Source organism: Callorhinus ursinus, unplaced genomic scaffold (assembly GCF_003265705.2).
Source record: "Callorhinus ursinus isolate GAN/ISIS: 27379988/994484 unplaced genomic scaffold, GSC_fseal_2.0 scaffold55, whole genome shotgun sequence".
NCBI lineage: Eukaryota > Metazoa > Chordata > Mammalia > Carnivora > Otariidae > Callorhinus > Callorhinus ursinus.
Genome location: NW_027397117.1, coordinates 1,754,471 through 1,781,640, shown reverse-complemented (window position 1 = coordinate 1,781,640; position 27,170 = coordinate 1,754,471). Strand labels below are relative to the sequence as shown.

The 27,170-nt window shown below is 54.3% G+C and overlaps 1 protein-coding gene across 3 annotated transcripts in view; it reads right to left on the bottom strand.

The window, feature by feature from the left end:
* The window catches only part of CUX1 (cut like homeobox 1), a 349,697-nt gene that overhangs the window by 49,656 nt on the left and 272,871 nt on the right, over positions 1-27,170 (bottom strand). For 2 of the 3 annotated variants that reach the window (XM_025864557.2, XM_025864556.2), the window contains exons 12-14: positions 24,200-24,258; positions 20,851-20,899; positions 19,941-20,037 (exon numbers count right to left, since the gene is read on the bottom strand). In XM_025864557.2, the coding sequence (XP_025720342.1) occupies positions 19,941-20,037; positions 20,851-20,899; positions 24,200-24,258 (205 nt within the window). Of the gene's footprint in view, positions 1-9,858; positions 9,916-10,406; positions 10,573-12,472; positions 13,306-15,622; positions 15,725-17,073; positions 17,140-18,278; positions 18,951-19,940; positions 20,038-20,850; positions 20,900-24,199; positions 24,259-27,170 lie in introns of all 3 variants that reach the window. The other variant, XM_073884183.1, reaches the window with a different exon arrangement.

The following is a 27,170-nucleotide window of genomic DNA, read 5'->3' as shown; positions in this document are numbered from 1 at the left end:
CCTATTATTTGCATATTAATCAGGCAGTGGACCATGAAAGAACTGTATCCCAGCCAAACGCGGCACTATCTCAGGAGAAACACTCCGTAATTATCATACATCAGTGTTATGATGTGGTAATTGATTATAACATCTTTCTGCTGCCCCTGGGGAGCCCCTCTCCTCACCCGGCTCCAGGCACTCTGGACAGATTGTTCTTTTCCTCCCCAAAACAGAGGAACCACGGCTGTTCTCTCCGGTTGCTATTTCGGTGGAGTATTGATTCTCTCTTCCGATTTCAGGAGGTATTTCAACCACGTGGAACAAAGCTAACTGTGAAGCTCGGGGCTGAGCAGGTCTAGCCAGGAGGAAGGCATGTCCCTCTGGACTCGGCGTCCTCTCTCTCTCTCTTCCCTCAGCTTTTGGCTTCGGAGGTGTTGCTAACAGCTTCCAAGAAAGTTTCCTTATCAGACAAAATGCTGCAACTTCAGTCCCTCCTTGTCGCAAAGTTGGTACAAAGGCAGTTTGGCTGCTTTATTTAGGTGCCAAATGACAGACTAATTTTGGTCCTCTTGTAAAGGACAAATCCAACATCTGCCAATTCAGACTCGGGCTATATTTAGGGAATCCACTTCCATAGGGAAGAACAAAACACAAGATCAAGATGAGGCCGGTGATGGAGTCTCCTGGCTCGCTCTCTATCTGAGATGCCCTCCTCACACCTTGTGAGGACCCTGAGCGTGGCCCAAGGGCCAGCGTGCATGGGGCTGGGGGGCCGGAGGAGCCCGGGCCAGCTCAGGGCCGCCGGCAGGGAGAGGGCAAGACAGCCAAAGGGCGGGGCTGTCCTTCAGCAAGGGAGAGGGCCCTGCGCCACCGTGTATATTTTCCTTGGATGTAGATGGGAAGGGTTTCAAAGCAGCATGGACCCGTCTCACAGGCCGGATGGATTACATATGTTCCATCACAAAACTTCATAGAGTTGGGTCTGACTCTGCCACTGACTTGTCCCTGGGTTCTCTCCTCTTCTGTTGGCCAGCTCCTGGCTGAAGTACAAGGGATGCATCCCAGGGTAATGGAGGTATCGGGATTTTTTACTGTCTTTTGTCTCGGATCTGCTTTTTTGTATTTGTTCAAATGTGTAATTTGAGCCCAGTTTTGTTCCTTGGTTTGAAATGCGGCCTTGACTTCTCTCTCTGAGTGTAGTTCCAAGGACCAACCCCTCCCCCATGGTGGGGGGACTGAGCCCTCTGGGGTGAGTAACAGCTCGCCTGGACCCAAGCTGGGCCGCTGGCCTCAGGATCACCTTCTTGCCTTTTCCATCCTCCTGACCGGGGCCAAATCACCTCTCATCTCTGGGCCTTGGTGTTCTCCATCCGTAAGATGAGGGAAATCATTTCCACTTACCGATGAAGGATTAAAGGTGTTAGCACTGTGCCCGGCAGACGAGAGATACAAATATATGAGTTTCCTCATTTTATTCCTACCACCTTTTTAAAACTTGAGGATGTTTTGGCATTGAAGCTTTCTTCAGCCTTCCCTAGAACCAAACCACTGAAAACCCAAGTCCTCGTTTACTCCTATGACCTACTTTTGCTTCTTGCACTGAATGCCCAATGTACTGTAAATTCTGTTTTCCAAAGAAAGTCTAAAGGGGAGAGAAGGCAGACGTGTCCAGAGGCCCGTGACCAGGGCCTGCAAGGGTCTTCTCCGAAAGGAGAGTCAGGGCGTGCTGGCACGGACGGGGATGGTATTGTCTCTCATCTGTGCCAACAGTCACCCCTACATCCAGACAAGATGGCCTGGCTTGCTCCAGATGGCATGAGCGATAACCGGCAGTCGTATTCCGGAAGCTCAGGATTTGGGGTCAATTTTACAGAACGGTAGAGGGACAGGCAACTCTCGAAGACGGATGGCATTTCAGAGAGGCCAAGAATCTGGAGAGCTGTGTGCAGGTCCCCCTCTGGCAGGCCCTTGGAGCCAGCTGCAACCCAGTGACGTTTGCGCTCGACAAAGCTCCACCCAAGGAGGGAGTGGCTGGATTTCTTGCCTGTTTTAAAGCCAGAGGCTTGACATTTGAGGTGTGCACAGGTATGACCCTGCAGCTCTCCACGCACACACGAAGCGGCGTAGAACAGTATTGGTTGTGGTGGCGGCAGAAGTAAAGGTTCAAATAGCATTTCCTCTGTGCCAGCCCATTCCAGAGGCTTCTGTACACAAAGGTGTTTAAACCTCCCAACAGCCTAGAAGACAGGTACTGTCTTCTCTCCTTTACAGAAGATACTGAGACTCAGAGAGATCGAGTCACTTGCCTGAGGCCACCCAATCGCTCATTGGCAGAGGCCAGATGAGCCCCTGGCAGTCCGCTGAGCCTGCCTTGTCTTGCTGCTGCTCAAGGACGCTCGAGGCTACTGACTGTGGGATAGTTTCTTAGGTATTGCTGTTAAAAGTAATTTATTTATTTATTTTCTTTGAAAAAAGATTTTATTTATTAGAGAGAGAGAGTGCGCGTGCACAAGCGGGGGGGAGGGGCAGAGGGAGAGGGAGAAGCAGACTCCCCGTGGGGCTCGATCCCAGGACCCTGAGATCATGACCTGAGCAGAAGGCAGACGCTTAACTGCCTGAGCCAGCCAGGCACCCCATGTTAAAAATAGTTTACATCTCTCTCACTAGTGACTGGTTAAATGAAATACGGTATATATCCAGATACGGGATTTCCTATGGCTGTAAAAAGAGGAGGAGGAAATTCTTTGTGTACTAGCCTAGGAAGTCTCTACCATATATTGCTAGTTGAGAAGAGCAAGGCACAGCACCTTGAGGTGCGTGCTCCCTTCTGTGCGGAACAGTATCTAGATATAGGGACGGGCTATAGGAAACCGGAAACAGGATCATCTCTGGGGAGGGCGGTTGGGGACCTGGGGGATTAGGGAAGGTGGGCGACTTATTTTTAAAAAAGGGTGTAAGCCCTTCGAAATCTTACCGTTTTGTAGTCATGGTGCACTTCATTTATTCAAGAAAACCCCACAAATCATAATTTTTAAGAAAGTCAAATAAATCTCTTATTTTGAGTTACTCTAATTCTCTCCCCTCTTTCTTTTGGTAGAGGCATGGCGGCAAATCCCACTTTATGCCAGAGCAGCCTTTCCTGGGAACAGTGAGGCCGACATCACCTGCCTGAGAGCAAACCCCAAGTGGCCTGCCTGCTTAGTGCTGGCTGCCCAGGGAGGCCTCTGCGGGGCCTTCAGGTACAGTGTGCTCCAGAGGAGGGCAGGCAGGGCTGGGCCTCCACTCTCCCCTGCCCTCCTGTGTTAATGTTGCAGGAGGGCCGCCTCAGGGTCATGCAGGTGGTCCCCCGTAACGAGTCCCACAATAGTCCCAGTGGCTCCGAGAGCTGAAAAGCAGCATGGGCACGAGCATGAGGGAGAGGTGATCCCGATGAGTCACATTTCGAGGGAATTTGTGAGACGGCAGCCTCCTGTCCTGTGGCGTGCCGGCTGGGAGGGGGGGGGCCCTTCTGAGGCCCTTGTGGGCTTGCTGTGCCCCAGCCTGCATCTCGTCACTCTCGAAGGATTAGCTGTAGTACACCCAAACCCCTTCTCACCCAAGCTTAGCCGAGATAAGGTTGACAATTTTTGAAAGGCATTAGTTAGAAGGAAACGCACAGAGCACAGTTTCCTGGACCATCCTGGCAGGCAGGGGGAGACACCTTGTTCTTGGAAGAGCAAGTTACGGCACTGCACCCAAGGTGAGCAAGGAACTTTCTAGGCCCGGGTGGGAAGTTCCCTAAGGCCTGCCCCAGCTGGGGGTCTCAGGCTTGGCTGGCTCTGGAGCATACACTCCTCAGGCTCACCTCCTCTGGAGAAAGAGCCACCAGTGGGGGAAGCAGCACTTTGGGACGAGAGGGAGCAGGCCAGCATCCTAGGCCCAACACTGCAAAGGGGCAGGTCGCCAAGGTCACCCAGAGAGAGCAAGGCGCCTCTGTCTGTCCTGCGTCTGTACTTTCCTTCTTACTACACAAGCCTCAAGCCAGCACAACACAACAGCAGCTACACACAGGAGAGACAAAATTCCCCCAGCATCCACTTTCCTCCCATCACTCTGTTATTATTATTACTTTATTTTTATTATTTTTAAAGATTTTATTTATTTACTAGGGAGAGAGAGAGAAAGCACAAGCAGGGGGAGAGGCAGGTGGAGGGAGAAACAGGGTCCTTGCTGAGCAGGGAGCCCAGTGTGGGACTTGATCCCAGGACCCTGGGGATCATGACCTGAGCCGAAGGCAGGCGCTTAACCGACTGAGCCACCCAGGCGCCCCCGTTATTATTATTTTAAAAAAATATTTTATTTTTAAGTAATTTCTACACCCAGCGTGGGCCTCAAACCCACAGCCCCGAGATCAAGAATCACACGCTCCACTGACTGAGCCGGCCAGGCGCCCCCTGCTGTCATTTTAAAAGAAAAAAAAAAAAAAAGCCCTCTGAACGAGGGGCTCCTCACCTTTTGCAAAGGTTCCACTCATGCACGGTTCCCCGGCTACAACCCTCCCGCCTGCAGAGCTCCATACGTAATGTCCTCCTCCCTGGCGCCTTGGCCCTGCACGACCCAGCCCCTCGCTGGGGCTCCATCAGCGCTGTGGGGCCTGCGCCCACACATGCCCAATGACAGACAACAGGAAGGGAGGCACCTGCATCCAGAAACCTGTCTCTTCTGACCTTAGAAAAGACAGTTATTTCTTTATTATGGCATTCTTGATATAATAAAAGCATCCTCATGTAGGTTTCAACCAAGAAAGAAAGAAACAAACAGAGCGCCCAGTTTTTCTGAAAGCCACCATGTCACCACATCTTGGCAATGATGAGCGGGCACGCAAGGCTGAGCCCCACGTCCAAGGATGAGCAGCAGCCGCCGGCTTAGGGAGGGGCACTTTCTGGTTCACACGTGGCCTTCCAGAATTCTCTTTTGTCTCTCTGTTGTCTGTGGCTGTGTATAAGTCAGTTATATACAAATCTTTTCAGGAGTTAGAGTAATTCTTTCTGGAGAAAACCGGCAGTTAACCACTGTTGATTTATTCTGATGAGAAGAGAAGGGGGTGCCTGGGTGGTTCAGTCGGTTAAGCGTCTGCCTTTGGCTCAGGTCCTGGGATCGAGCCCTACGTTGGGCTCCCTGCTCAGCCTGCTTCGCCCTCTGCCCCTCCCCCTGCTCAAGCTCTTTCTCTCTCTCAAATAAATAAATAAGATCTAAAAAAAAAAAAAGAAAAGAGAAGGGGGAAAAAAATCAAATCAAGTCCAGTCTAAGGCACTGAATGATGAGTTTTAGAGAGTGCCATGGAATCTTCTGGGGGGTGCAACTAGCCCCTCCTTTTCCTATCAACACGCTATCCAAATGCCTGCATGAGAATCCTATTGCTGAGTTCAAAGCGCTAAAACCCTGGACATATTTTCCTGGTCATCTCACGGGCACGAAACGAGAGTCATTATGCATATTACAAAGGAATGTCAGCCTGTCCCTCACCAGGGGCTGTGGCCATGGGACTCTCCTGGGTGCGTGAGGCCATGTATAGCACCCAGCCCGTGGCCATCATGTCAGCGAGGGGGCACATGTGAGACCACCCACGTTCAAGACACTGCAGCAGCTGTCCCCTCAAGAGGCAGCTGATGCCCTGTTGACTGAGAACAGTGACATGGAGCCATGGAATTCTCCACAGGGGGAGAAGAATTGGAACCCACAGTCCCTGACTGACACACTCGGAAAATAGCTGCATGTTTCGGAATTAATCCGAGGAGGCTGGGCGACCCTATCACTTAGACAGTTTGCCATAATCCATCTGAGACCGGGGTGGAAGCTTATTAGCTACAGTAACCAAATGCTCTCCCGTACAAAGCAGAGCGGGCTTGTTCTCTGTAATGTAATGACTGACGTCGCATCCAGGGAAATCTGTCCCCCCCCCCTTTTTTTCTGCCCCCTTTAGATTGTCTCTTGTCTCCTTCCTTCCCTTGGGGCAAAAAGATTAATCACACCAAGGAACTGTGAATATGAAATGAGCTTCAGGGAAGGAAAATGGAAAAAAAAAAATCCAGTGGTTTACTAGATCGTATCTACCTACCTATCTACGTACGTACCTACCTACCTAGATAAACGTATGCATGCACGCCACTCCCTTCCTTGTACCTTAAGGTTTTCTTCCCTTTAAAAAAGCCTGCTGCCTGATAAGCATGGAGAGCAGGCCCCAGAGAAAACAAGCCTCACAGCCCACGCCCCCTTTGTAAGTGCTTTCTTGGCTTCCCCAGAGCCCCGCCATTGCTAAGCAGTGTGAGGTCGGCTGACTCGCGATACCCAGGATGGAAGACAAAAGGAAGACGCAGAGAATCAATCCCCAAGGCCTCCCTGTCAACTCTACCTTCAAATACGTTTGCCATCTTCCATCAAAGACGACCCTGGATAGAATTGCAGACGCCCCTCCCCAAGACACTGGGAACTTTGAAAGAAGCCAACTCAAAAATGTTTGCAGAGGACGAGACTGCCTGGAAATATATTAACAAGCATCTGATCAGAAGTTCTGGCCTTTAAACCTCCCCCGCCCCTTTTTAAAATGTACTCATGTGATTGGGACGGAACTCCCTGCTCTCCTGACTCTTCATCAAGGCCTCCACAGCTTCCGAGGAAAAGCACAGGTCACCAGCAGAACAGGGCATCAACCTTCCTGAATGTCCAAGGCTGTCGCCCCAGCGCTCAGATCATCAAAGGAACATTCAGGAATGGTTCCGGTCACCAAGAGGTACTGGTGATGTAATTCAAAGTTCAGTCTCTCTCTCATTGTAAAACTCATCAGCAAGCTTGACATACAGATCATTAAGGAAAACGGAGACCCTGAGGGGTGACAGCGCCGGGCAGACAGGAATTCTTTAGTGAGGCACACAGATTCTTGCGTCAGCGGTTTGCTGTTCAGATGAGTGAGGCCACTCTACTCGCGGGCACCTTATCGCCATGGTAACTGAGCACAGAGCCCTGCACTGGGTCCTCTCATTCTCTGCTCTGAGACCGTACCTCTCTCACTGAAGGGCTGTGGACAGAAGGCCAGTCCTCCAGAGTCCTTCCACACTTGGGAGGCTACCCTCGCCACCAGGCCAGCTCAGAGGCCTGGAGGCTCACACGATGGGCGCTTCTCGCCAGTGTTCAGAAACCAACCAACCCAGGGTTGGAATGATCTTCCCGCAGGCAGCTGGCTCTACCATGCTGAGCCGCCTTCAACACAGGCCTCATGGAGCCACGATCAAGGACAGCATCTTTCTAGGTCCAGGGGGCCCCTTGGAAGGATTCCGTGGCAGCCATGGTGAGAACAGAGAACCAGAATCCTGGGGAAATCCGAGAACCAGGGGCTTCACTACCGTGCCTCTGTGGCAGCATTGCTGAAGCTCTCCTCAGAGACACCGATTCTCTACTCTGTCGGGGAAGATTTTGGAGTCTCCTATGGGCAACCGTCCTGATGATTTACCAATACTCATCACCGTAAAATAATTCTGTTTTTCGAATCTAAATTACACATACTGAAAAGTTCAGCTACTTTGATTTTTAGAAACATTCTTGAAAGGATAACACTGACAGTAAAGAAATTTCAAACAAGGAAACCTACTACTCACAATCTTGCCACTGTGATAACCGTCCCTCTCGTTTTGACAAGCACTTTCTAGTCTTTGCGAATCCAGAGAAACATTTTGGCTTAGCTACCATCATGATATTAAAAAGTTTAGGGGTGTCTGGGTGGCTCAGTCAGTTGGGTGTCCAACTCTTGGTTTGGGCTCAGGTCATGATCTTAAGGTCCTGAGATCGAGCCCCGCATCCGGCTCCGCACTCGGCGGGGAGTTTGCTGGAGATTCTTTCTCTTCCTCTGCCTGCCTCCCCTCCCCACTTGCACGCATGCGCGTGCACTCTCTAAACTAAATAAATAAATCTGAGAAAAATTTTATTTTCCTAGGATGTATGAAATATTTTTCCAGTTCTCTCCACAATCACCATGCTTATTGTTTCTACAGATTCCCTCTTGCCGACTGACAACGGGCATGGTGGGTGAAACGGTCTGCAATCCGTCTCCCGTCTGGCTGAGGTGACACAGCGAGAGACCCCCTTGCCACCTCCTCACAGAAACCACTGAAAAGTTCTTCAGCGCTCGCTTTTATCCAGAGGCTCCCTGCCTCCGCCAATCTGCAGACTCTCCCCGAGTTCTATGCACCGCTTTATTTTATAAAGTAATCCGATATCTTACAAATACCATTTACATCCCTCTGCGGAGCCCGGCGTGGTTTTCCCACGCTGGGAATGTGACTATGGAAGCTCCAACACGGTAGTAACTACCTGCCGTACGATGAAAGAGCGAAGGGCCATTCTTTTCAAGGATTTGTTCGCACACGGAGATTTGGGCGTCGATCATAACTGACCTGGAACTGCAGGAGACTTCCCGTTTTATTTAGGAACAAGCGATTTTGATCTAAAAAACGTTCGTCACATCCTGCCAAGTTTAGTCCTGACTCTGGTGGGGCAGGCCAGTTTTCTGCGGGAGTAAGAGGAAGGTTGATTTTCCACGCAAACGTCTGCAAAGCTCTGACACAAACGACTCTGTGCATTATTTGCCCTGATGCATCTGGAAGGCGAGCTAGGGCCGGGTGAGTTCTCTGGGGCTTGCTAATGAAACTGAGCGACCCGGAAATGACGTGAGAAGGAAGTACCTGGGATCCTTCTGCGGGTGGACAAACCGCTCCATGTAGATGTCCAGCCAAGGAGACAAACGATCCGGGTACGATATGGCCTTCCGCACCCCCATTTTGGTCAAAATCAAATCGGGAATATCCCGAGCACAAGCTCAGCCGGGAACTTTGCGGCAAGCGCCCCGCTCGGGCTGCATCTGTGCGTGGGTTTGGCATCTCTCAGCGGTAACGGCCGCTGCCGCCCAGCTGTTCCCTGTGCTACACATGTTTCCCCTCGTAAAACTTGCAGCGGGTTGGCGGGCTTCACGCTCCTCACTTAGCTTTGTTTGTGTTTTCAATGAATCAATGGGATATGGAGACTAATCAACATGTTTAGAAAAATAAAGGAAAAACGAGGAGCAGCTCAAGATGCTGGCTGTTCCTGGAAGCTGGGTGAGCCAAGCTCTGCACTAGCGGGAGCGCAGGGAGGACACGCAAGGGGGTCCGGGAGCACGGTGCCGCCGCAAGGGGTCCGCAGGGCAGAAACGCTGCCTCAGAGACCTCGGGGCTTCAGATGAGGTGAGGGTCCCAGCCGGCGGGCACTCCAGGCGCCCCCCCCCCCCCCGCCCCCGCAACCCGCCTCCCAGCTGGATTCACATCCTCAGTCCCACTCTTCTGGGCATCACTGGCTTTGTATCCAGTCACACCCTGAACGGCTCCCAGGGGCCCTCTGCCATCTTTCCGTTGACCCTGCCAGCCGTTTCCTTCTTCCCCAGCCTTCCTGCTTGAAGGTGGCCCGAAGTTCTTCCAGATGGGCTCAACTTCTCCCCGCCATGACCCTGCTGGGGGAGCGTTGTGCACCCGATCCTGTCCCCTCCTATTCATATGGAAGCCCCCATGGGGACAGAATCTGTCCCTGACTCGGACCCCCGCCCCCAGGCCTGCGCACCTAGAAGCCACAGACCGATGAAAGACTTTGGTGGTGAGCGGGAAAACGCTGGAGGGTGAAACCCTCACTCAGCTGTTGACTCTCCCGGTCTCCATTAGAAATTAGGACCACGAGAACCTAGCGTGCCGACGGGATACAGTGTTTGCAGATCCAGAGCCAGGGATCCTCTGAGTCTCCCGGCTACAGACCAGAGGACAGGAAAACGTACAGGGGAGGGAAATATTTCACACAAGACAACAGAAATCGGCTGGTTACCTGAGCTCACACAGCCCTGCTGCAGGGGGTCCTGTAGTGACGTCACAGAATGGAGAACTAAATAAGACAAAGGGTCACAATTAAATGAGGAAACAAACCCCAGGCGCTTAAAGCTTCCTAATGCACCCAGTGCAGTGGGACGGGAACAGCATAAGGACCCCAAAGGTCCCACTCCTTCAAGGGGGTGCCAGAACTCGCGGCCATGCAGGCAGGCACAGCTCTGCCAGGGAAAGCCGGGACCCCCCGGTCGGGAGCAGGTGGAAGCCGGAGCCCGTTCTCTCACCTCTGTGCCTTTGGCTGATTTCCTTTCCTGATTCCCTGATTTAGCTACTTGACTTTTACTTATATTTATGTATAAACAGCATTTTCTTAATTAGTAACTCATTTTCCACTGCTTATAAAATTAGCTAGGCACAATCTTCTCTCCCCTTGAAACTGAAGTCAGTCCCATGGCAAAAGGTTGTGGAGGAAGGGGGCAGTTCGTGATCTCCCCGCATACGTTTCCCCGCCCCCCACCTGTAGGCACCCAGGGGCGGGGCCGCCCTTACCTGGCCCTTGCTGCTGCCCCTGCACAGGCAGGACACCCTGGCCCAGCTCGCCGTTGAGCCAGAGCTGCATCCGGATGAAGGGTTCGCGGCCTTTCTGGGTCAGCTTGCTCCAAGGCTTTGGCCGGGACAGCATGTCACTGACACTGCCCTGGGACAGGCCCAGTACCTGCAGTGGCAACCAAAGGCATGGCATCAGTGGCCAGGATTTAGTGCGAGGCCACAAAATTCGCCAGCGATGCACAGAGAGCCGTGGAGAGGCCGAGATGGACGACACCCAGTGAGCGCTTTAGGGGCTGAGCACAGACTCCTGCCCCCCGCCCCATCTGTCCCTGCCTGGTGGATGGCGCCAGCCTGGGGCGGGGGAATAAGCTTTCAAGGTCACTGGTGGGCTGACGCCCTGGCACGGGGAAGCCACAGTTACAGTCCTAGCTTTCTGCTCCCAGGGAGAGGGGATGGGATCTCGCCCAGGGCCTCGATCCTGCCGAGGCCGCGGGGCTGTAGTCCCGACACCCTGAGGAGGAAGCGCTGAAACCATCTTGCTTTTTGGTGGTGTCATGAGAGGCGGAGGTGCTGGGGTCACGGACCCACTTAGTGGCCGGAGCAGCGGATGTTGGCGGGATGCGGGAGGCGAGTCGTCTTTGTGGCGCTGGGCCAGGCTGGCCTTTAGAGAGGTTTGCTCTCTCTGACCACATCCTGCTCTGCAGTGTGGGCCCAGAGGTGAGCCGGCGGCAGCGGGGGCGCCAGCCTGGGAGTAAGACTCACTGCAGACGACCAGCAAGTTGCACGTACATGCCCGAGTTTTCTGAACGCTCACATATGGCCATACATATGTATGGGCGCAAACACCCCCCACAGGACACAGATGCAGCCCAGAGATATTTAGGGGCTGCATTCGATCACTCTTTTGAAAAGTTCTCAAGTTCCAGAATAAACTGCACTCACGGGCCAAACAAGTTCAACGCTATTAAGTCTCTGCTAAATTTAAGGCATGAGCACAAATGTCTATTTAAATGTTCTCAAATGATATTTTTACAACACTGAACTAGAAATTTCAAGGGACTTTAAATTCTCATCCTCACTTCTCTCCACCCCATCACCTTTTGCAAAATCAGGACAAAGAGATCACAGTGAGATGTTGTAAGGATCCGAGGCACGGTACGCTGCAAACACTGAATGGAAGGCAGGACAGTGTGGGGCTGCGGGGTGATGCAGGAGGGGACCGAGACCCTGCGTGGGGCCCCTCGGGGGCCACTGCCGCCCCCGCCACGTGCCCCTCAGGGAGGCTGCCTTTCAGGGGAGTGGAGTGCTTCTCATTATGCTCAGTAATTACTTACTGACTCTGAAACGATGCTGGGGTATTATGTTTATCTTCTATTTTACGGCCCTAGTAAATCCCCATTATCCAGAATCTGTTACCGGGAAGTGCCAAGAACAAAAAGGGTCTGGGGGGGCTCACTCACAAACCATTGTACTTTCATGAGCCTGGAAGGGAAGACATGGAAATGGGGGCTTTCAGGGCCCAGCTGTGGGCATGGCCCGGGCCGCCTGAGCTATGGATTCTGGGCAGGTCGCTTCACCAAGCGCCTTCTGAGTTATGAGAAAGGCAGGATTATGCCTATCACGTGACACGAGCTTTTCCTATCCTGTGCCTTTTGCTTCTCTGCACACTGGTGGTCTCCCTATGGGCTCGGATCTTTCTTGGCCAAAAAAAAGCCTGCGGAGGTGCGTCTGGGCCACACTTGGCAGAGAGGTGGGACTTGAACTCAGCCACCGGCCGGCTGGGGGCATGTAGTTGACTTCCCTGAGCCTCACTGTTCTTATCTGTCAGATGGTGACTTTAGTGCCCCCTCACAGTGTCACCAGGAGTCGAAAGGAGCGTGGTGGGTGGCGGGGCCTAGCCCAGAGTCTCACCCCAGATGGGGACGCGGCAAATGGAACATTCACCGGCCAGCTTCTCCGCAAGTTTGAGGGTGGGCGACCCTTTCTGCTCTGTGGCTCACTAAAGGGGCTATGGCCATGTCCTCCAGAGAGATGGGAAAAGCCAGGCCCCCGAACCAACCCCTTACCTTCTCCCCGAAGATCCTTTGACAGATGCCGTTCTTGGCCAGCTTCTCTTTCACCTGCCGGGTGAGCTCGATGGTGTCCACTTCCTGGTACATGTAGATCTCGTACTGCTCCGGGGTCAGCGGAGGGACCGAGGGCTTGGCGGGCTTGGACATGGGCACGATCGGGGAGGACGGCAGGGGGCTGTTCTGGGGCGTCTCGCTGCGGCTGGCTCCGGTCAGGCTCAGCTCCGAGCTCTGGGAGTACGGCGACTCGGCGCTGGGCCACTCCTTCCAGTACTCCGACGATGATGAGGGTCCCTGGAGCTGGCTGCGCTCGGCCCGCGGCTGGCTGCCGCCACCTTTCTCCTTGGTGCCGCTGGCTTCTTCCGACTTGGTGTCCTCGGGAGGCACGGCGCTCTTCCTCTCCGGCTGCACCGTGCTCCACCAGTGGTCCTTCCACACGCCGCTGCGGCCCAGCTCGCTCTTCACGTGTCTCAGGACCCCCTGTGCAGACTCGGCCGCTCCCTGGAGGTCCAGCCCGGGCGTGTCCTGGGACTCCTTTTTGAGGGCCGGGGGGTTGGGCAGAGCGGAAGCACTGGCATCGGGGGTGGAGGGGGGCTTCTTCAAGGACAGGGCGAGCGGAGGGTAGCTGGACACGGACGACATGGGCGAGGAGGGTATCAACTTGGGGGTCAGGATGGCGATGTCGGCCTGGGACAGCGGCGTGGGCTTTAAGGCGGGGTCGAGGGCGGCCTGCTGGGCCTCCATTTCGCGGCGGGCCTGCTGCAGGATGGAGCGGATGGCGTCGTCGGAGCTCCCGCTGCTGGCTGTGGACGAAGGCTGGGTGGGCTCTGCTGCACGGAGCAAACACAGGCGTGAGGTGGTGGCGGGCCTGACCCCTCTGGTTGGGAGCGTGCTGTTTTTCCCTCCGCTTCCTTCTAACCCGGCCTCCCACAAAATGCCGATTCTCTGGGACAACCAAGCGGCTTGACTTGGACCAGTGTTTCCTCGGTCAGTGGACCCCGCGTGCATCCTGTCTGGGCAGGGACAGACGGACTAACGCCACCGCTCTGAGACCCGCTGGCCTTTACTTCACACCCTCTGAAAGGGTTCATTAACCCCGAGTGTGGGGGGGGGGGAGCGGGGAAAGTGGGCAAACGCTCAGGGACGTGCCATCACCCCTGAGGATTTCTAAACAATATTCTCGTGTGCTAAATTCCAAAACTGTAGTGCTTGGGTCAACCTTTAGAGATGTAATTTCTGTTAAGGGTTGCAGCGTGAGCCCAGAGTCTCCAGTGAGACATGGACGTGTTTGGGCTGGCTCACGTTTATTGTCCCCTGGGCAGGTGACTGTGGTGTGGCCAGCAACAGCGAGCCCCATGCTGGGGGGACAGCGGCCAGGCCCTGGCCCGGGAACCCAGGGCTGAGACCTTGGGGGACTCAGAGGGCACGGCTGGGCCTCGGGATTTCCGTCTGTGAGCTTGGGATGGGTGGTGGGCTAGATTGAGGACCCTTAACGAGGGCTGTGCCCCAGAATCACCCGCTGGGCTTGTTAAAATGCACATGCCCAGGCCCCAGCCCTGGAGGGTCTGCCTGAGTAGCAGGTGTGGGGCTCCAGCAGCCCCGTGTTTTTGACCAACTCCCGGGCGACTGTGGAGCAAGGCCCTGGCTGAGGAGCGCCGGGCTGAACGCTCCCACAGGTGGTACCAGCTCGTGGACACCTTCACGTCTGGGGGACGGAATCACAGGAGCCGGCTCTTTATCCACTTTAAAATGAGGCTGAAAAATGCTTCAAACAACAGGGACAACCTTTTAGGCCTCTCGAGGACTTGATTTCACCGGGTGACTGAGGGCCCTGCTTCTCGGATTTGCATGATCCCCACAGCATCCTCGGGTGCAGGCAGAGTCAGCACTGCTCTGCGGGAGAAACTGGGCCCTTCTGCTCTCGATCTGGGGCTGTCTCCCACCCTGTCAGGGGGCCTGGCCAAGCCTCTTGGTTGTTCAGCCACCCAGAGGAGGGGCTGGCTTACATGTCAACTCTGGTCTGGAGAGGAAGAACTACATCAAATGGAAGGTTCCCACAGTGTCCGGCCCCGGGGCCTCACAGGATGGTCTCCCACCCACTGCACTGGGGTCCCTGTAAGGAGGCAGAAGGTTGCAGAGGGGGAGGTACTGGGATAAGAGCTGAGAGACCTGGGTTTCCACCCAGGACGTGCCATTTATTAAGTCTCACTTGAAGCCTGAGTTTGAGAATCAGCAATAGGATAATAGTATCTACCTTTCAGGGCAAGGGTGCGGACCTAGTTTAAATAGGACAGGGGAGGTAAAAATGCCAAGCCCGGGCCTAGTTCCCAGAAGGGAGCTCCAGGCTTGCCGCTGAATGAGTCATGTGGGAGTGGGGTGGCCTGGGGGAAGGGCCTGGTGGCCAGGGGAGGGACTGGGTGGTGGCCTGTCACCAGGCCTGGCGAGAACCCCGTGACCAGGTCCTCGAGGGAGTGGCTCTGCAGAGCAGGGGCTTCACAGGTATGGGGCAGGTGCGCGTCCCTATGCTGAACCCCAGAACAAGAGAACCCAGGCACTCGGTCTCCTCTCCGGCAGCAGGTCTGAGCTGAACCTACGGCCGGTGTGCCTTGCTGTCAAACTCAGCCAGAGAGAGGCTGAAGCGTGGCGGCTCTCTCCTGTCAGATGAGGCAGCTCTCAGGGAGCACTGAGGGCCGAGTCCTGAGGCCGCCTGGCTGCAGAGTTGGACATCCATCTACTACAACTTCCTGCTCCTCCCTAGCAACGTTCGTTCTGCGAAGCAGCTTAGGATTTATTTTGCACCCATCCTTTTTCAGGGTTCAGTCAAGGACATATCCAAATAACACAGCCTGTGTGGCATTTGAAAAAGGCAATTTGATACAGACTACCTGTCCACGTAAGTGTAAGGACAATCTAGGCCAGGGATACCTTCTTGAGTCAATGCTAGGGCGTGATGTGATAAAAAGAAAAATAGAGATCACGCAGACCTCTGCTCCCCTCTGCCCTTGCCTAAGTGCCTGAAAACATACATTCTATTGTGTGGGGTTTTCATTTTATTTTTTTTAAAGTTAAATACCGCTAACCAGGACACTCATGACAATTCTTCTAATTAAGCCTGGAAGACAGTGGTCAAAGAAGCGGATTCCGTACCAGTTTTCTGCACCTGCAGCTCCCTTTTGGCTTGTTCCAGGATGGACTTGATTGCTTCATCGGATCCGGTATCGGAGGCTCGGATCCGGGTCGTGATGTTACCTGCAGGGAGAAGCCACACCCATGACATCAAACCCAGACGTGAAACAAACCAACCAACAAAAATCAGGGCTGCACGAAGAGGTCATTCTGATCAATAGCTCCCGAGTTGAGGCCGGTGACGGTTAAGGAGGCAGGCGTGGCCTCCCGTTGACCCGTACCTGCTGTGCGTGCAACTTCACAGCAGGTACTGTGGCCCTGGGCAGGAAGGGCTTCCTGCGGAATCTACCTGGTGGTCAGGGTCATCTGGCCAGCGGGACAAGCTCTCACGGTTACCCCAACTGGAGGGCACCTGTGGGGCGGGATTAGGGAGAGCAGGTCACCCACTCCAGTATAAAACCAGAGGAAGGCCTGAAAAAGGCAGTGGTGTTTGCGAGTCATTTAAAAGCAACTCCGACAATTGCTTTGGCCTGGGACTGTGCTCAAGGTTCTGCACGTCTGTTGGACACTGGTGTCCCCAAAAAGCAACGATGGGAAAGGCGGGTGAAGGGTCAAGGCAGATTACCTATCAGTCATGGGCACATACAAGGTGAAGAGGATGAAGGCTTCCTATTTTGGCTCTCTGGTCACATGCTGTCTTTTAAAAATTTATGAATGAGGCGAGTAGCTTGCAGAGCTCCCTCCAGGACAAGACCCTCGGTCACCTGGTGACGCTCTGCAGAACAGCCACCTGCACGGATGCACGGAAGCTACTGTGGCCCCGGGGGCTGGCCCCGGCTCTTTCTGGAAGCCTTCCACATACCGTATTTTAATTCTCCGCTACCTTACTAAGTAAGCACCCGCTACCTTACTAAGTAAGCACCGCCACACCAAACCATTGCAAAACAAGCAGACCGCAGGGGTGGAGCCCCTTTAAAGATGCAGCACCAAGGAGCGCAGGGGGGCCCAGAGGAGAACCAATTACGTTTGGAATTTGTTGGAATTTGTCCACTCCGTAGTACCTTTAACACAGTTCAGAGTTAAAAGGAAGTACAAGGAAGCAGCAGTATGTCATCTGACTCAGCCACCTGAGTTTTCTCAGAGCAACGATTGTTATGCTCCTGCCCGCTTCTGAGGAGGGGGGGGGGGCGGTGTAATTTGAGCCTGGGGGGGTAGTGGGATGGCACTTGGGGACTGATTCTTAGGGGCGCTTTCTCTCCTCGCCTCTTCTGCACCCAATAGAGTGCGGGCAGCTCAGGAGGAAGGGACTGTGCGTACTTGAGCCCGTGCTTTGTTTTATACTTACTAGCTGTTTTTCCATCAGGTTCCAGGCCAGAATCACACTGCACAGTTTTAACCCAAATGCACAGCTAAGGACATGCTGCTTCCTAGGTTTTACTAACTGCAAAGAAAAACACCTGCCTGCAACATACCTTCGGACCCATTTCTTCGTTTCGGTACTTCCTGAAATAGTCTGTTCAGGCTCTGGCCTGGATTCTCTGTTGAAAAACAAGTGTGGTAAGAACAAAACAATCAGGGGGATGGTGGTGTTGACGATATGGGCTGTGTGACATGAAATCTGAGCCGCCTGTCGCTACAGTAAGGGCTCAGGGCTTCCTGTCCAACTCGGGAGTTACTAGAAACTTTTGAGAGGCCCTTCCCTGGCCAGCCGGCCTGCAGAGGCCATGGCTCTGCTGCGGAAGATCAGACAGACCTAAGGAGTGGCCCACGGCACCAATGCCATGAGGGTCAAACGGAGGGAGCACCGCCTGCCACCAAGCGCATCGCCCACCAGCCCCCGGAACAAAGCTCACATTAATCATCCAAAGACAGTCAATTTCAGTTAACATCGCCATAGAAAGCTCGATGTGCTTTGTGCAAATCGACGCTGTTGGAAACGTCTTCCTGCTCCATTTGTCGTGTTTCAAAGGCGTCTGATAAGATCTACCCCTCTCTACCACTGCTGGTTTAGCAGAATGATCCTGTCGTTCAAGGGGGAAGGGATTCTCTCAATCAGGGATGCGAATGGACTTTTCATCTTTTTGTGGAGGGTGGGGTAGGAAGGGTGTTTTAATAAAACTTTCACGTATCTTACTCAAGGCAGGTGTGTTTTGCTCACTGGGCTGCGCCAATCGCTAACAGAAGCTAACATCGGGAGGGAGGCTGGCCATAGGACATGCTCCCTTGTGCGCGTGGGGAAGAGGAGAGGACACGTGGCTGATACGCTCTCCCCAGGCCTGACCCCGGCTGCTGCCGCTGGGGCTCTAGGGCTGGACGCTACCTGAGGGCTCCTCCCCCGTGGGGCCAGCACCCACTGCCCATCGGACCACTGGACATTACACACATCGGGACGTTGTACGGGGTGTAATTCCGTCCGATTCGATACGTGGGATTGAGGTTCTGAGTCTACTACATGCGAGGTGCTGAGCGAGTGTCAGAGGCCAGACCCCCCCCCCCCCCCCCCCCGCCCCGGTCTATGGGCTCTGGTTCACGCCAGCCGACCCTCGGACCCTGGAGATGGTAGAACTCAAGAGAACTTTACCTGATGTAATGCACAAATGTTTCGTCACACACACACACACTCACATACAACCCTGATGGGCTCACACGCTGGCGCCAGCCCCTGAAAGCCTCTCACCTCTTTGTCTGCCTTGGATGCTGCGAAGAGCCAGGATGTTCTGCTCGTCCGAGAGGAACTGCTTCATCTTGTGAAAGGGCTCCTTGCCGCGAACGGTCAGTTTATTCCATGGCTTGGGCCGGGCCAGAATCTCGCTCACAGACCCTTGAGACAGTCCCAAGACATAGTGTCCGAAAATGCGCTGTCCAATATTGTGCTTGATCAACTGTTCCTTCACCTGCCGGGCGATTTCTGCTGTGTCTATCTCCTCGCCCTCGGAGACACTCCCAGCACTTTCTGACTGGCTGGGAGACGGGGCCATGCCATTTACATCTGGGCTCTGTTGTAATGGACTTTGGGAAGATATGGAGTTTGTGCTGTATGGACCTGTTGAAAAAATCATGCTTGTGCTTCCTGCTTCCTGCATGGCCTTGGAGTAGAAGGACTGCATTAGCTGTCGTTGGAGGAGAGAGTTTAGTGCAAATTTTCCCGTAGAAGCCAGGGGTAGGCTGGGGCTTGCCAGGGATGAGCTGAAAAAGTCTTGCGTTAACCCCGCTGGTGAGAACTGGTGTGTACCATTAGTATTGGAAGCCTGCTCCCCCGTGTTGCGGGACAACTGAGGAGGAGGGGAGGCCGGCAAAGGTCCAGGACGCCGACTCTCAGGCTGGTCTTTCCCTTTTCTCCTGGCTGACCCTACAAGGAAGGGCAAACATAATGCATTATGGGGGATTCAAAAGGGAAAAAAAACCAAGACCAAAATGCCAAGTTTGCCCCACAAAAGGGAAAAAAAAAAGTGCAGATTTTCCAAGGGCCAATGAGGTGTGTTGGTTTGTTTTTCAATTGAATTTTTAAATTAGCCAAACGAGGCCCCCCGAAACAAGCAACATGCATTTCATGTTTGCACCTTTCTTGTACGTTGCAGCCTGGAGAGTCCCCTCGACACAGATTCAAACCCCTAACGTGGCAAGGAGCCGGTACCACACACAGTAAAGAGTCGACAGGTCGCGGGGCCTCTTACTGGGCCGCTAGCATTCGAGCTATTACCAGAAGGGCCCCACCTGAGGAGCAGCAAACACTGACATTTTGGGACCAACGGGTTCTCTCACACCACTTGCTCTGAGGCGAATGCACTGCACCGAGTCCACTCGATCGAAGGCACGCACATTTTAAGAATGAAATATCATCGGAGCCCGAGACACTGTTAAACGGTTTACCAGCTGCCAAAACCAGAAGCAGTCAGTGACGCCACCATTTTGGGACGAGCAAAGAAAGGCTAAGGATGGGGGATGCGCTCCCAAGGAAAACCTGACAAAAGGAAGAAAAGCTCCACTGAGGCTGGAAGCAGCCCCGGAAACACCACAAGACAGAGGCCGCACGACTGGGAACGGACCAGAGAGGCCACCATCCTCCGAGTGTCCCTCCTGGCCTCTCCTGCAACACCGGCCCTGACTGACCTCCGCAGGTGCTCTGCGGCCACGCGCCTCGCCACGCGCGTCGGGAGGCGGGGCGGGGGGAGGGGAGGAGCCGTGCGGAGGACCAGGAGGAGACCAAGCGCTCATTAGTCAAGGCTGTCATCAACCGCTGATGCTCCCGTCATGCATCTGCCCAGACTCACGGTTCACCTTCCTCTTCCTCGACCCCCGGAAGGGACCGAGCACGGCACACGAGACCCTGTCAACCTACCGCTCAGGTCGCTGTTGGAGATGCGTAGCGCGGCATTCTCAGACTGTAGCGACCGGTTCTTCTCCAGCAGCAGCACCTCCAGGGGCTTGGACGCGTCCTAGATGGGGCAGAGCAGGGCTCACTCACTGCGGGGCCGGCCACCCGCCCGCTCCCCGGGGCCGCCAGACCCCGCAACCCCTGCTCTGATGGCCTGTGCAGCCTGCTGACTCCCATGCGTTACAGAAAGCCCACACGTGTGGAGAGCACTCAAGAGCCTTTCCCAAAGGATGCACTCCAGTCGCAGTCATTCTTCTCTTACACCCGTGTGGCTTCTAGACAACTCCTTATTCTCTATGCCGTCCCCAAGTTCGAGGAGTCTAAACCCGTGCCTTATCTGGCATGCGGACTGGCTGCCGAGCCACAAACCTGTCCGGAGGTCGCTACCAAGGTTAAGCTTTCCTTGGTACCAGCCACAAAGAGTCAGCTGCCGTCTGGACATCAGGAGCGGGATTCCATTTGATGCCTTAAATTCTCCCTGGCCACCAGGTTACCGGGCACCATGGTCATTGTGCCCCGCCTCTTTTCCATGCGAGGCAGCAGATAAAAGAAAGTTCCTAAGCCGGTCCGTTTGGGGCTGGTCTCTGACACAATCTAAAAGTGGTCTTATCCATGTGCTCAGTGCCCGCCCAAGTGAGATCACAATGTCATGTGAACTGAGCTACCCGTCTGGAAAACACTGACTTTTCTCTTCCTGCCTCTTTTAAATTAAAGACAATGTGCTTGAACTTGCTTAGGGTTCCTGGGAAATGACTCGTCAGCTGCAGGCGGGAGGTTTCACGGAAATTTCGAGAGCGTGAGGCTTGCCCGGGGACGGGCGGTGACCACGGCGAGCTGGCCCTCACGCACACAGAGAGCAAACGAGCGCGCGTACCTGTGTCCCAGAGCCCTCGGACGGTGCAAACTCCATGGATTTCAGAATGCTGTGGAGAGCAAGACAGAGCGGTTATTCCCCACTCCTACCTTTGATAACTGCCACACTAATGAGCACTAACATTACACTTTTCTGCACTCCAGGAACGGAGGAACTGACAGCTTTAACAACCTCCCTGGCAGCATTATAATCTGATAGTGTCTCTAGAATAACTATTCAACTAGCAGTTGGCCAGCAAAAGTTTCTTGCCCAGCATGTAAATCATTCCATATGGAATCACACCAGGGCTGTTCAGAGTATAATTTTAAAGTTGAACACAGACGTAACATTGTTGCAAGTGGAATGTATTTGTCAAGCTTAACAGGGAATGAAAAAGTTGTAAGAAGGAAGCCAGAGAGAGAAACCTCATCCCTCCCACCTGCCCCGGGGGCCAGATGCTCACTCGGTGGCTGCCACGTGGGGACCTGGGAAAATAGGCAAAAAGCAAGGTCCCAAACTGCATGGCTCCAAGGCTGGCCACAGACCTGCTCTGCAGCCCCAGGCGCTGCAGGGGAGCAGGACTGTTTCTCCTTTGTTCTCCTTATCGCTGAAACCGCCTCCGTCTCAGCTTGTTTCCACAAGTCTGAGAGCCGAGGAAGTTCAGGTGCCCAGAACCACTGTGTTCCTTTCAAAGGGACATTCCTTCCTTTCTGTGAGTCTATCTGGGAGGGAAGGACAGTGAGTCCAGATGGCCCCAGGAGCTTGGGAAGGCGAGCGAAAGCGGCTGTGGTCCTCGGCAGCGGGCCACCTGTGCTCTCCCAGCGTTCTCGCAGCCATGACCTTGGCCTCTGCCCTCTTTAAGTCCCATGGAAGTGTCAAGAGCACCGTGTACAAATGCCCAGGGTCCCGGGAGACCACTCTGTTGCAGCCACTGTGGCGGTCAGTGAGGAGCTAATGGCTTTGCTTATCTGTGGTTTTATCTTGGTAGCGGCCTGTGTCCCACAGACCAACAGAAAAGGAACGAAAGAGCAGCTGGGGGGTTGGGGGGGGAGGGAAGGAAACCTCGTAATTTTATTTTATGGTGAGCTATTGAAAATAATAAGAACTCGGGGGCCGCATTGCATCAGCCGGAAGAGAAGTGACGAGCAGTCTGGAACTTGTCCTTTTTTACGGCTGTCACGTTTGCAGCTATATTCTTGTCTGAGATCTTTAGGATCACGTAACAAAAGACTAAAGTGAGCCTGTAAGCTTACACCCAAAACACCAGCGTCTGTTTGTTCATTCACTGGATCTTTACCGATGACCTATCGGAGGATTAGAACCGCTCTGCCCCTCACCCTTGCAAACTCCATAGGCTGTTATAAGTAGACGACAAAATCCAAATAGCACTCAACACAGAAGACCTGATGGGCGCTGTTGGCAGCAGAAATCTCCTCGGGTTAGAGACAGGGTCCGTCTTAGGAGTCAGTGTCTGAGAAGGGCCTGGAAGGAGCAGGGCATTTTACAGACCACTGAGGTGGGCAGGGGGCCTGGGGCACAGATGGGACAGGAGGTGGGGCGTGTGTCTGGAAGGGCCCTCGGATCACTAGGAAGTGGGAGGGCAGGGGCGTATTTTAGCAGAAAAACCATCCGAGTGGGGCCTTCAGATGCAGACCTGGGGCTGAGGGGGGCCGCGGTGGGCGCGTGTAGCAGAAAGGCCCCTAGGCATGCAGGCGCAGTTCTAGGAGGAAGCGTGCAGCGGCTGCGTGGGAGGGAATGGGCCTTGATCGTGTCACGCATGGGAACGGAGGTGAGCAAAAGAGGACCTTCGGGACTGAGCTGCGTGGATGGGCAGAGGCTGGGGGAGGAGGCCTTCACATCAGAGTTTCTCTGACTCAGCATTAGAAGGCACAGGCTGTTTTCTTCTGAGTGGGAGGAAGAGAAAAAGGAAGGACGATGGAGACAGAAGCAGACCGCAGGTCAGACAGGTGAACAGCACACGCCTCGGGGTTGGAGGAGGGAAGATGCAGGCAGGTGTGTGCGGGGGGTGTCCAAGGAGGTGCCGCAAGGCTGTCTGCGGCCAGAGGGGGCGATACCGTCCAGCGAGAGATGCGCTGGGCCTCTGCGCAGGGGGCTGAGAAGCCACCTGCAGGTAAGTGGCCAGCAAGGCTGGGGGACTTCCTGACCAAGGGAGGGCGAGGGCCCTGGTGGCGGGAAGGTCCAAGAGGCCTTCCCGTGGGCTTTTTTAGCAAACCTGAGGGAATGGAATTGAGAATACAAAGAACAGCATGGCGAGTGGGTGTAGGCTTATTTTAAAAGGAGAAATTAAAAGTGTCAGGAGGGGGGGGCTGATGGGGTAGCAGGGGAGTAGGAAGGGATGCGGGGTGCGGGGGGGGGTCAGCCTGGAGAGACGGGAGGGAGATGCCAACACCAGAGGGGGGAGCCTGAGGCCAAGGGGGTGTCTGTGGAGGGGCTGGGGCCCAACAGGGGGGAGCAGAGGAAGGACCCCGTGTTCCTGCACCAGCAGAGAACACAGGCCTGCAGGGCCGGGTGACCGTGGGCCGTGTTTCAGAGCCCAGCCCATGGAGGCAGGGGCTGCCCATGAGCTCCAGGAGGGCTCCAGGAGGGCAGGGGGCAGCCTCGGGGGAAGGAGTTTGAGGCACTAGGAGGCCGGGCATGAGTGGGGGGACTTCTACCTGAGAATGTTCGCATTAGCACTGGAGGGGTGACAGGACTTCAGCTACTGCCTTCGGATGGGAAACTGGAAGCTGAGAGAAGAAAGTCCTGGTGTCTGAAGGTGGTCGGGGATGGTGCGGCAGGGGCGGGGTTGAGGCCACGTGTAGGCTTTCAACTGGAAAACACTCCCCTGGGGGCACCTGGGTGGCTCAGTCGGTTGAACGTCTGCCTTCAGCTCGGGTCATGATCCCGGGATCCCGGGATCGAGCCCCGCATTGGGCTCCCTGCTCAGCGAGGAGTCTGCTTCTCCCTCTCCCTCTGCCTGCCGCCCAACAGATAAATAAATAAAATCTTATAAAAAACAACCACCCCCAAACAAAACATTTCCCTGCTCTGCTCCTGTTTGGGGAACTTACTGCTGGCACACAAGCTCATATTTCGTAATTTCTATCAGGGCACCGTCTCCCCTGATTCTGTGCATACTGGCGTACTTGAAATGCATGGCGTCTTAGAAAGGTCCCCAGAGCTCAGGCACAGGCCTGAGTGCACACGCCCATGGCTCTGGGCAGCCTGGGACATGGCCTGGTGGGGGAGTGGCCGCCAAGGCCCAGAGCGAGGGCCCGCGGCTGCCCTGTCCCTGGCAGAGTATTTCCTTAGCAGAAGTCACCAGCGAGCCCTGGCTTGTGGGTGGCCGCACCGGCGTCTCCACACTTACTTTAGTTCTTTCTTCACTTCTTCATAGTCAGCCTGTCCTTTGAGTTTTTCTTCCAGTTGCTGAAAACAGAGGAATTTTATTAGTGGCTGTGTCTGCAACGGGTTGATGGACCTTGCTACGAAGCAAAAGTTTGTGTCCCTCTACCCCCTACCCCCAAATCCGTGTGTTGCATCCCAACCTCCAGGGTGACAGTGTTAGGAGGTGTGGCCTTTGGGGGCAACTGGGTGACCGGGAGGGGGAAGCCCCATGGATGAGATCAGTGCCCTCGGCACAGAGACCCCACGGCGCACCCCAATGTGAGCGGGCAGGGTGGGAAAGCAGACACTGGTCTGGGAATCAGGAAGGGAGTCCTCAGCAGACATGGAATTTGCTAGTACCCTGATGTTGGACTTCCCAGCCTCCAGAACTGTGAGAAATACAAGTTTTTTGTTTAAACCGCCCAGGTCACGACATCCTGTTATGGCACTAGGACAGCCTTCACGGACTCCAGTGCCTAGAGAACGCTCAGCTGTCCCTGAGAGGAAACGCAAACGTGTTGAAGTGAATGGTGCCAACGTGCAGGGTTGCTTTCTTGACCTTCACGCTTCTGGTCTGGCGTGAGTGTGGGCGTGAACAAGTGTGAATGTGCACAAACACACAGGTGTAATATCAAACCTAACCAAAGTAGAACAGAGCTTTACCAAAGTGGAAAACAGAATGAGAGAAGGCCATTTTGTATGAAATACCATGAAATGGCAAACAGAGTGAAGAGAAGTGCTCAGCACTTTCACATCAGCGTGTGGCTTTTCGCGAGATACGTTAGGCTAGCTGACATGTGCAGTCAGTTGTCAACACCTTTGGTGGGACCCTGCTAACAAGAGGTACAAGCCCTTTGTCATTGAGTGTTGGCATCAGATAGGCATCGTGGAAAAAGCATTTGCATCTTCAGATCCGCACTGCCCCCCCACCCCCCCACCCCAGACATGGGCACTTTAGGAGCGGAGGCCCGGTGAGCTGGGTGGTCTTTTTGTCTGAGTTCCGCGGGAGGGCCCTTGCAGGGCACCTGGCCAACAGGGCCAAGATTGGGCACAGTCAACTGACTCCCTGGCCCTCGAATGCCCTTCAGAGGGGGAATGAGACAACACGCACCCTGGCTATGAGATGCTCTGTGAGCTCACGGGGCCCTGATGTGGCTGGTTTGTGCAGTGCTCTGTGGGGCTTTCTTGCTAGGAGGGGCCTCTGGCTCTGGGTGGTCAGCAGAGGATGCTCCCTTCTGCAAGAGTGTTTGGACTAGTCTGCTCTCGACCTCCCTTCGTCGAAGGGGAAGGGAATAAGGCCGCCTCATATAAAACACAAAGACTCGGCCGGGGCGGGAGATGGCTGACGATTTAGCATGTTTCCAGGCCTGGGGAGAACAAATTCCAGGTCCCGAATCCACAGCGCTCCCAGTTGCCTTTTTAGGTAGTGCTTGGCCAGCCATGGCTACAGCCACAGTTTAAGGATGAGTGAGAATGTTCTAGAATTTGGGGAGGAGATGCCCATCTAGCCCATCAGGCTTGATGCTCACCTGAATCTCAACCTGCCCGCTGTTAAGAGAATTTTAGCTCATCTTTTCCTATCGCCTTTGTTGGCAAATTCTTGGGTGTATTTCCATCGAGTAAAAGTGCTCTGCCCTCGTTCCTTTTTATGACCTCTTGCCAACTTTATATATCATGATGGTTTCTCATCGTAATCAAACGGGGGGTGGGGTGGGTAGCATGCACTCATTTTCCAACAAGAGTCTCCGAAGGTGCTCTCGAAGAAGTGATTACTTCGTTCTCCCTACAGTCATGTGTCAGTCATCCCAAACAAAAGACGATCGGGTCCCACCGGGATGCAAAGCACCTTTCAGGCTGTGCAATTCACGGACGCCGGCTATGAACACATTAAACTTGCTCGTGTTCAGGAGACAGGAGGGAGGGCAGCGAGACAGGAAAATCCGGAGCACTGTAGAAGCCAGCAGGGCACTGAACCTGGAGTCAGGTCCGGCACGTAGGAGCGGGACACCTTGGGGCATGGTAGTCAGTTTCATCTGTGAAATACGCAAGGGCAGCAATGACCCCCAAAGGGCTGGGGGAAGGAGCACAGGGCCAGGTCCTGGTGCGGATGTGGCACCACGGGGCCTCTGATGTGGGGCTGTCACCACTGCCAAGTCTCCCAGGGAGCATGGCTTTGCAGACCTGTGAGGGGCCCTAATGAGAAGGTTTTAGGACTGGAGTCCTGTCACTTGGTCGGATGTACGGTTTTCGCTGAGGACTGAATTGTCTGCTGAAACTTCTGCCACCTACCCGGGGGCAGCTTAATCGAGAAGAACCCCAAGACTGCTTCTGTAAACCTCTGATGTTCATTTCTTGGGGCAGACAACAGGATGCAAAGCCTGTCCGGACCTGTGAGCACTGTGAGCCTGTCCTCACCAACGTCTCCGGGGAGTCTGATTACCCAGAGCCACACTCTGTCTTCTGCTTGGGTCTTTGACCAGAGACTCCTTGCTGGGTGCCTAAAAAGTCTAGCTTCAAAAACTCTCCACCTGGAAAGGGCAACAGCTCCGTCTTTTGTCCTCTGGGGAGAAAGGCTCCTCCCAGATTTCTCGAGTATTCCTTGGCTGGGCCAGATTTGGTGCTGGGGTCTAGGCCCCAAACATGATCTCACTTCACTGCTGCACCATCTCTGCAGAGGTGGCTGTGTGCCCACAGAAAGAAAACAAATCACCGAGTTCTACAATCAGATCGCGCTTGAGCGGGAGGCCGCCCCTGCCTCCCCCTGCAATTCCAGGAGGAACTGACGTGTGCGGAGGCCAAGCCAGGTGCTCGCTGGAGACCTGGGCTCCAGAGCCCGACAGATCAACCAAGGCCTTGGCTCTGCTACTTAGTTGCAGGGTGACCTTGAACAAGACACTGAACTTCTCTGAGCCTCAGTTTATTCATCTATAAAATGGGGATAATGGCACCCACGG